Here is a 10512-nt window from a genome sequence, read left to right as displayed (position 1 = left end):
CTCTCCCTCTCCCTCTCCCTCCCTCTCTCCCTCTCCCTCTCCCTCTCCCTCTCCCTCTCCCTCTCCCTCTCCCTCTCCCTCTCCCTCTCCCTCTCCCTCTCTGTCTCGCTCTGTCTCTCTCTCATAGTAATAGTAATAATAGTAACATTGTCTCTCTCTCTCAGTCTATCTGGTCCAGTTCCATGCTGCAGCCCGGCCCCTCTGCGTTGGAGCAGCTCCTCCTGCAGCAGAAGCAGAAGCAGCAGCGCGGCCACGGCAACATGAACCCGCCCCACTGAACCGCCGCCATCTTGTGTCATGACATCATGACGACGTCACCACGAAGGCCGCAGATTTAAACACCACAGAAGAAGTTGTTTGAAGAAGACAGACAAGCTCCAACTGGTTTTACAAAATGGGAAAAATTAAAAAACCGTGAGGAAGAAAAATAACCGGTTTTAAAGATGGCGGAAAAGGAGGAGGAGGAGGGGTTAGTGAGGTGATAACTAACTCCGCCCACCCCACCCACACGGAGCGGTGAAACAGCCCCGTCCTGCATCGGAGGGCGCGCGAATCACGCCCACCCAAACAAAAGGGTTTCATTGTTTGTTGTGGAACATAAATAAATGCCCCCATGAACCAATGAACGAACGAATGAGCGAATGAAGCGCCCCCCGCCCCTCCTTTTAAAAACACCAGTAAAATACCCGTCGCCGATTGGCTGATTGGTTTGGGACAGACGCCGCATCAAGACTCTTTAAAAAATAATAAAGTAAAGTGAAAAAAAAACTTCCGTGGACGTCTGCTTGGCCCGGTCGAAAGGGAGCGCCTGTTTTTAGTGTCTCCACGGCCACAGACTGGAACCGGGGTTAGTGAGAGAGAGAGGGATGGAGAGAGAGAGAGAGAATGGTGAGGTGGTCGTTCAATAGGGGGGGGGGCAGGCGGGTCAAAACAGACTGGACTTTCTGATCTATCAGTTCATTTAAGGACATGTGATTGGATGACTTTGGGTTGGAGCGGCTATACTATGATATAAATATATAGCCACGATTCTCTACGTTCATTTTCGTTACTGAAAAAGGATTGAAGGATGGAACGACGTTGGACTCTTCGGTTTGGGAGTTTGAACAACTATTTAAATATATAAATAACTATATATTGCCATAGTTGGACTTTAAAAGACGGGCCTTGTTGTCTCCGGGCGCTGCTTGGTTCAAAGCTATAGTGTGTAACTTCTGTCTCCCCCTTGAGGAATTCTGAGTAATTACAACGACACTGTCGGTGAATCTACATGAGGTAAAGCCTTCAGTGATGGTGCATGGATTTTATACCTTCTGCTGTACGTCCAGGTTTTTTTTCTTAGGGGTAGAATCAACAACTGAAACATTTCTTGGGCTCTTCTTGGGATTTTTCTGAGCTCCTGCACCAGTGTCGGTGGGGAGGACACCAGTTTGTAAACGCTGCCATACTGGGAAATACAGAGAGAGTTTTGTGGAGCTGATAATAGGCTTAATAGACTTTGTGTCAACTCGTTTGGGCTTCTTCAATGTAACAAACGTTCAATAATATGAAAAAGTTACGCACTATAGCTTGAAGTGTGTGTGTGTGTGACAGCAGTGGGACAGACAGACAGACAGACAGACAGACAGACAGACAGACAGACAGACAGACAGACAGACCCGTCATACTGAGGGAAAGTTTTACCTTCAACAGATGGCAGAATTTAACGAAGAAAAAAATAATCCAACAGCAAGTGTATTTAGTGATTTGTTCGTAGCGGTTTTAGCTTCTCGCCTTACGAGGTGAATGTCTACTAAACCTCCTGCTTGGGTATTTTGGGAGGTTTTTTTATCCTCTCTGTATCTTTTTCCTTGTTATTACTTTACCTTACGAAGAGAAAACATAAGAAAAGAGATGTAATCCGTGCTCGCTTACTTAACCTGCATTTACCGATCGCTTTGTTCATGTCCTTTCAGGCATCTTTTACTAGTTTTGAATCAGCTGCTCTGTGTTTAGAAGTTTGCTGTTGATACATATACAGGTGCATCTGAAAACATATAGAATATATCATGGAAAAGTCAAGTTTAAAGTTGCTCCGAGGAACTTTCAGTCTGTGTTAATTCTAGCGCCCCCTTTGGACAAAAGCGGTAGTGTTTTTACCACGCCAGCTGTTGTTCCTGGGTGAGCGTATTACCCATGACAAAGGCATTAAGAAAAACTATATAAAAATAGCATTCTTTGCACTGATGGTCTCGTTTTGCTGTTACAGGTAATTTATGATCATCAGAGGAAAATTTGAGACTGTTTCAGAAATATTTAAAAGTTCCTCGTAGCTCCTTTTAAAAAAGTGAATCTTTCATATATTCTAGATTCATTACACAAAGTGAAATATGTCAGTTCTTTCTTTTGGTTTTATTGAGTTGATTACAACTAATGGAATAAAAAAAAAATCCAGTATCTCAAAATATTAGAATATTCCATAAAACCAATCACATTTTTTTAAATGTATAAACAAAAATGTCGACCTTCTGAAAAAGCATGTTTATTTTAGATTCATTTCATTTTATGTGATGAATCTAGAATACATCAAAGTTAACATTTTTGAAATAAATTACAGGAAAAAAATAAATAATTCTTTGATATTCAATTTTTTTTTAGATGTACCTGTAGATACACAGAGCTGCAATGTGCCCCACTGTCCTTTCTGCCAATAACCACTAGGGGGTGTGAGTGAGTCAATCGCTGGTTTCATCACGATACAATACTAAATCGATTCATTGGACAAAGATACAACACACACTGAGACACGCACAAACACACACACACACACACACACACACACACACACACACACACACACACACACACACACACACACACAGAGAGATACACAGAGAGAGAGAGGGAGAGACATACACACTCACAGAGAGCAAAGAGCATTTTATTTCTGAGTTTTTCCAGATACTTGAATGAACAACTATCCATTCTTCTAGTGGGAATAGTGTCACACATAACCAGACGTGCAGAGAGATCGCCAAAGTAAAAGTGTGTATTAAAGCTGGTGATATGCATTGATTCGGTTGGCTCGTCTCTGGCCAGTGAATCGATATATTGTTGACGTATGTGGCCGCATCGTTAAGTGATCGTTACACCCCTAATAACCACTACTGCAGCCCCCCCTCTGTACAGACTTTGATTCCACCTGTAACTTAGAACAAACGGTTTCATCTTTAAATCAAGGAATGGGATTTTTTCTGAAAATTGTCTGATTTGTTTGAGTCCGAAAGATGAGTAAATTGTCAATTGCTTGTTGTCAAAATCACTTTGTCAAAATCAGTGAATATCTCCTCACGATCCGCTATCTGTCCATGGAAAAATCCAGTGTTAACACACAGCCTAGGCTCTGTAAACTGGCATGTGTATAGCTACGATTTGGCCCCTTTAGTATTCAGAGCCTAGACTGTGTATTAGCTCTGGATTTTCTCTCAGCACACACAGTACAGACAGGTAGTGGACATAAGGAGATATTCACTGATTTTGACATCAAGCGTTCTCCAGAATCACTGACTGCACCTTTAAATTGACAACAGGAAAAAAAGACACAAAATAATTTGAAAACTAGTTGGAAATATGAAAAAATAAAAGCTGCGTTGTGTCACATGCAGGAAACTGTTCAGTATTTTATTTTGAAGGATTGATCTAATATCAGTCAGTTTGGTCAGATGAACCTAACTGTAAAAACGTTCCTGTTGAAGTGGAAAAGAGTTCTGTTGAGTTTTGAGGGATTTACTGTTTGTGTAGAAGCATTAAAGGTGCAGTCAGTGATTCTGGAGAACGCTTGTTGTTAAAATCAGTGAATATCTCCTCATGATCTGTTTCCGTTTAAAAAAATTCCAGCGTTAATACACAGCATAGGCTCTGTAAACTGGAATGTAAACAAAGGGCCTAGGCTGTGTATTAACACTGGATTTTTCCCCCCCAGTGCACACGCAGTACAGACAGGTAGCGGATCGCGAGGAGATATTCACTGATTTTGACAAAGTGATTTTAACAACAAACATTCTCCAGAATCACTGACTCCGCCTTTAATTCGCCGTCAGTTCAAGTTGTTTTTTAAGAGCCAATCAGAGAGCGGCTTTGGAATCAGCTGACCAATCAGGAGAGAGGCTCAGAACAGACTGCAGCACTGTCACTGTAACTAACTCCCTGTCCAGTTTAATCCAGTTTTTCTACCTTCTAAGTAAAACACACTCATTGTCAAGTTTAAAAGGAAAACAACACACAAAATAAAAGCCTGTTTTTTTTTTAAATTTTCTACGGAAGAGTATAAGGGCCAAAAAAGAGATTAAAAAATGAGGGTGTTTTTTTATTTTTTACTTTTAAGAAAAAAGTCAACAGATCCAGATTGCTGTAAAGTTTTAAAGATATTGACGGATTCAAACTTCCGGGATCAGTAAAACTTTAAACCCAAACGATGCATCTTTGCTCTGGTCAGCAGACAGACAGACAGACAGACAGACAGACAGACAGACAATGGGCTCCAACCTCATTTTGACTGAAAGCAGACGTCCTCTAAGGTCCACTAATAACTGCACTGCACTGTATCAGAGTGAAGGTATTATTGAATATGTTTCTCTTGGGTGTTTCCCTTTGTAGACGGCCCCTGTGCTCTCGTCTCACAGCCCGCTGCACATAGAGAGACATTAGTTATTAGTGGAGCTTAGAGGACGTCTGCTTTCAGTCAAAATGAGGTTGTAGCCCATTGTCTGTCTGTCTGTCTGCCTGTGTGTCTGTCTGTCTGTCTGTCTGTCTGTCTGTCTGTCTGTCTGTCTGTCTGTCTGCCTTATGACCACAGCAAAGAGGCATCGTTTGTGTTTTAATAACGTTTTACTGAAGAGTTATTGGTTCTGGAAGTATGAATCTGTCAGTATCTTTAGAGCTTTACTGTAGTCCAGAACTGTGGAGGTTATTTTCGGCATTTTGAAATTTTTCTCATCTTTTTTTCAACATTTCAACTACAATAAGGTAAAAGAAAATGTGGTTGTAGCCCATTGTCTGCCTTATGATAATAGCAAAGATCCATCATTTGTGTTTTAATAACGTTTTGCTGAAGAGTTATTGATTCCGGGACGTCCATGTCTCTCTCGTGGCCCTGAAACTCTTCTGTATTTTTCCCGTTTTTATTAAAACAGAATTTCAGAGAGACTTGTGTCTATTTTCCGTGTGATCGTGCTTTTCATGTTGCATTTACAAAAATGTATTTGAAAAATAATAATAATAATAAAAATAAAATATTCAGTGAATGTGAGGATGAATAGAGAGAGAGAGAGAGAGAGAGAGAGAGAGTTTGTTTTCATGTGTGTGGATCTGGATATTTCATTTTAAGTCCAGCTGAAAGTGACAAATCGTGCATTTTGCGATAAAAATATTAAACTTTACATGTGGCTAGAATATGGCAATACTTCTATAGTTTTTTCTAGCTATAAGGCCAAGCTGGATTCAACTAGTATGGGGTGTGCGACTGCCGCTTTTTTAAGTGTCTAGTTGTAGGTTTTCAAAACCTTAGTTTAAAAGTAGTTTTCAGAGACTTGAGTGATATTTACATCGTTTTATGAAGTTGACTTTTGTAGAGGATAGAATATAATGGAAAGGTTCATTAAAACAGTGATACTTTCATATATTCTAGATTCATTACACAAAGTGAAATATGTCAGGCCTTTCTTTTGTTGATAGCGGCGTATTGCATCTCATGGAATAAAAAAAATCCAGTATCTCAAAAGATTAGAATATTCCATAAAACCATCACAAAAAACGATTTAATATACAGAAATGTCATCCAGCTGAAAAGTATGTTCATTCTTGATTTATTTCACTTCATGTAATGAATCTAGAATATATGAAAGTTTCTGCTTTTTGAATTAAATTAGAGGAAAAATGAACTTTTCATTGATATTCAAAATATTTTAAATGCACCTGTATAGCTAAACTTCTAGGCATTGCCATATTCCAGCTACATGTAACGTTTCATGCTTTTTAAGTGCAGGATTCTAGGTGAACATGGTATTAATCCGCCGGGCTGTTTAGTGACTGGACATTCCAGATCTGAAGCTTTTTACTGTGACTGTCTGTGTGTCGACTGAGAACTGGTGGAATCGGCCTTTAAATAAACGTTTACTCTGTTCTCCCTTCACTCTGTGTCTCTGCGCATTTATTATGTCTGTTTAACAACTTAAAGGTGCTCCGAGGAACTTTCATTGTGTGTTTATTCTAGCGCCCCCTTTGGACTAAAGTGGTAGTGTTTTTACCACGCCAGCTGTTGTTCCTGGGTGAGCGTATACCCATGACAAAGGCATTAAGAAAAACTATATAAAATAAAAATAGCATTCTCTGCACTGATGGTCTCGTTTGCTGTTACATGTAATTTATGATCATCAGAGGAAACATGAGACTGTTTCAGAAATATTTAAAAGTTAATTTAGGAAGCCTTGAGGCTTATTTTTAAATATAACAAAACTTCCCAAGTTTCTTATATCTGTAGGGATAAAATTTCACTTTATTTTTCAATATTTACTTACATTTACATAAAGAAAGAACCAGACATCAAAGATTTTGCCAAATTACTACAGAGTACTTATGTATATGGTTTACATCAACACATGTCTCTAACCACTGCACCACAAGCGCCCCCTTGAAATGTTTAATCCTGATCCCTGCTGAAGCAGGAAGAACAACATGGAATCAAACTTTCAAATGTTTCTTATAATACAGAATTGGATCAAGTTGTATAAATGCTTTATTTGTTGAACGGTTACAGTGATAAAGTAGTCAGGTAAATGCACATTGTGTTAGATCCCCCCCTTCTCCATAGAGTCTCAGTCCTCTTCACAGCAGACCCGGGTTAGAATCCAGCCCGGGTCGTTCTCTGCATGTCATTCCCCTGTCTGTCTGTCTGTCTGTCTGTCTGTCTGTCTGTCTGTCTGTCTGTCTGTCTGTCTGTCTGTCTGTCTGTCCTCTTCACAGCAGACCTGGGTTAGAATCCAGCCCGGGTCGTTCTCTGCATGTCATTCCCCTCTCTGACACATTTCATCTCTGTCTCTACAAACTGTCAATAAAGCAATAAAAAAATAAGAAAAAAACGTCACTGACTGTCTATCCAAACTGTCAATAAAGAAAAATGCGAGAAAAAAAACTTCCCTGACTCGACTCCTGTGTGTCATCAGATAAGACGCCTCCTCACTTCAAACAGACCGCAGCCTGTTGATAGGATCACACCACAGACCAGCGCCAGCCTCTCCCATAGAGAAACAGTTCAACAGTTTTTGTACGAGAGTATTTCACTGTGTCTACGTACCACAGTGACTGAAGCCAGTGAGACGCCCTGACAAAAACCTCTCCATGTCTTAACACAGCAGAAACACATGTTAAAGCTGCTCCGAGGAACTTTCAGTGTGTGTAAATTCTAGCGCCCCCTTTGGAAAAAAATCAGTGGTGTTTTTACCACGCCAGCTGTTGTTCCTTTCTAAACTTTGGACTTTAAAATATAAAATAATGATTTTAACTCTGGCATCATCCAACATCTAGTTTTTTTTTTTTTTTAAGAGATGCAAATGTAATTTAATACATAATTTGCCAGATATTGCAAAATAAAAAAAAAACTTTATCGTCAAATCTGATACATGCAAGACATACACAAGAATCGAAATAAATTTTATCTCCGACCCACGGTGCAATAGGAACACACACACACACACACACACACACACTAACATACACCAAGTGCAATAGGAACAATACAATAAAGTAGAATAAGATAAAGATAAACGATATTTACAGTAAATACATTCTCGATATTAGTAATCCAAAGGTACAAAATAAAATGGTAGGGGAGAACGGGGGAATCTGAGGCATCGGGTAATGTGAGCCACCCCCTGTATCTAGGCAACGGAAAACATTTGTGGTCATGTGAGATATATGTTTTCAAGCCCCTCTCATTTCCCCATGACCCTGAAAGAGAGGACCTCATGGTGCTGTGGTAAGCATGTTTTTTTCACCAAAATAGGTATTTTGCATGTAAAAGTAAATTTTCTTGCTGTCAACTTAATCAACTGTTGTGCCAAAGCAAATGTATTCACGTAGAAAAACTTCTATCATACGTGTTGATGAACTACCAACATATGAAACCATGTGATGCTGATAACTGAAGATTAGCCTGAAATGCTAAGAGAGGTAGTTTTTTCTCAAATTATGGTGGTGGGGAAAAGTGAGCCAAATGCTGTGGGGGAAAGTGAGCCACTGTCTCACTTTCCCCCACCATGAGGCACAAGTTAAGTTTAGTCTTTAACATATTTTAATGTAATATTACATAACATTTGTTTTATTTTAATGTCATACACATTGTAGAAAAGCCATCATGCCAAGGAAATACACCAGGAAGACGACCTGGGGCAACCACACGGAAAGAGCACCTTCTCATCTTTCCCTGTAACCTTCAGGGCTGGAATGTAGATTAGGCCTAGTTGTAGAGTATGGCCCAATCTAGATCCACCCCCTACACCCTATCCCTACCCACTATCCCTCCGTTTGCGCATTCGCGGGGAGGGCCCGCCATATTGAGTGTCGTCCCAAACCACCGAGCCTAGAGTGTGAGTGGGTTATAAAGCCCTCGATCACCGAGTCTGCATCGACGTTGGCTCAGTCCTACGTTTGACACAGGTGTCCGCCAATCAATTATGTCCGGAATGGAAGAGCCAACTTACAAATGAGAGTTCCAGGGAGTTTGTTTCCCGAATTATAAATGAAACGTACTCTTACCTCAAACAGACAGTTGATTGATTATTTTTATGCATAGCCCTAAATGACGGAACCGGAGGGTAGCCTACAATATCGGAACGAACATGTTGTTTTACACTTGTTGATTTGATTATGCCACTTGTCTACCGTTAGTGTATTTTCAGGACCATGGATAAAAGATAAAACGAAGCAGATGAAGAAAATGCCCACAAGTTAATAAGGGACAGTGATTATTATTTCCTTAAATTGTTAGTAAGATTTGTGTTACTGTTAGGCCTATTTAAAGCCGGTGAGGGGTAGTAATAGCGGCGGTGACGTCAGTCAGCTGGAGCGCGTGACTTTTCTTATTTATGACCACCCTTGCAGTGCATTATAATTTATGCACGCTAATTAACTGCCGCGATTCGCCGGTCGCCGGCATGTATTCCATGACAAGTGGAATACATGCTTTAGCATAGCAGACTATTGTTCTTTTCCCTGGTTGTGTATGCTGCTGTGTATGTAAACTAAAAGGATAATTAAACAGCGGATCAAACACCCGTTTTCTCCACTACAGACTGAGCTGGTAAAATTAAGAATATGCAGTTAGAAAATGTTTAACAACAAATACATTATGCAGCCAAAAAAGCATGGGAGTGAGTTTGTTTTTATTCAATACTACATTTTACTCTCTCATGCGTAGCCTATATGAATGTAAAGAGTGTTTCAGGTCAAATATAAATGTGGTGGAATTTTATTTTAGGGTGAGAAATAAAGACTTAACAAACTAGTGTCTCTAGGTTTCTTCCTGTTTCCGTCTGACAGAGGCGAGGGCTTGTCAAAGGCGCACCGTTGTTATACCATCGCCCTTAATGATCGAGTGGCACTTCACAGCCGCGAGGGTGACTCCACAGCGAGTGCCTAGGGAGTCATTTGGGATTGGGCCTATGACAGGCTGATGTTATAATCCAGTTGGGTCTTCTCCCGTGTTCTGAGTCCCAGGCTGTTCTCGCTGGTTCTGATTTTCCTATGCTTTGACCCCCAGACACTAGCTGGCTCTAAGGGTCCTGTGTTCTGACCCCCAGACTGTGTTCTAATCTAACTGGTTCTATCTTTCATTTGAATCTTATTAAAACCTTTTGAATTATAATATGTTGTATTTGATTTTGTTCAGAGTTACTTTCAAGTGTTTAGAAAATTTGCTTTGCTTAATTGACCAAACCCCATCATTCTTTTACTAGTCCGACATTATTTCTGGAATGTGTGGCTAGCTCTCAGGATTCTTACTGTTACAATATGTGTTGTTATGGTAGTTTCAGAGTGGAAAAAGTAAGTGGATCAGTTTACCCCAGAGCTGCGGTAAAGTGAGCCACATGACAACTTTTTTTAAAACAATCATATTTTCACTGCCGTTTGTCTTGAAAAAATTCTGCTACTGCCCATTTCTAGGAAACATCCTGAATTAATGGGAAATGTGTAAATTTTAGTGATAAATCATTTTAGCTCCCTTAGAGGGGAGCAAATGTAAAAAGTGGCTCAGATTACCCCGTTCTCCCCTATATGTAAAATAGAATAGAAAGTAAAAAGTAAATCAATTAAATTGAAATGTGCAATGTTGTTGATGAACAATATTTACAATATGTGCAATATGCAGTCTAAAAACTAACAACATTAAAATATTAGATTATAATGTGAAAGGGCCATTTCCTGTGTGGAGGCAGGTCCGTGTGTGTGAGAGGGTTTTTGTACGACGTGTTTTCACCG

The 10512-nt window shown here is 39.9% G+C and overlaps 1 protein-coding gene across 1 annotated transcript in view; it reads left to right on the top strand.

Moving 5' to 3' along the window:
- Positions 1-6159, top strand: part of smg7 (SMG7 nonsense mediated mRNA decay factor) — a 21871-nt gene extending 15712 nt beyond the window's left edge. Inside the window, exon 17 of the mRNA XM_080034195.1 lies at positions 165-6159. Coding sequence (XP_079890321.1) covers positions 165-278 — 114 coding nt within the window. The 3' untranslated portion in view covers positions 279-6159. The remainder of the gene's footprint in view (positions 1-164) is intronic.
- The last annotated feature ends 4353 nt before the right edge of the window (positions 6160-10512 follow it).

Source organism: Ammodytes marinus, assembly GCF_949987685.1.
Source record: "Ammodytes marinus genome assembly, chromosome: 9".
In the NCBI taxonomy this organism is placed as follows: Eukaryota; Metazoa; Chordata; class Actinopteri; order Uranoscopiformes; family Ammodytidae; genus Ammodytes; species Ammodytes marinus.
The sequence above is the reverse complement of the archived record's forward strand: the minus strand, read 5'-3'. Positions and strand labels throughout refer to the sequence as shown.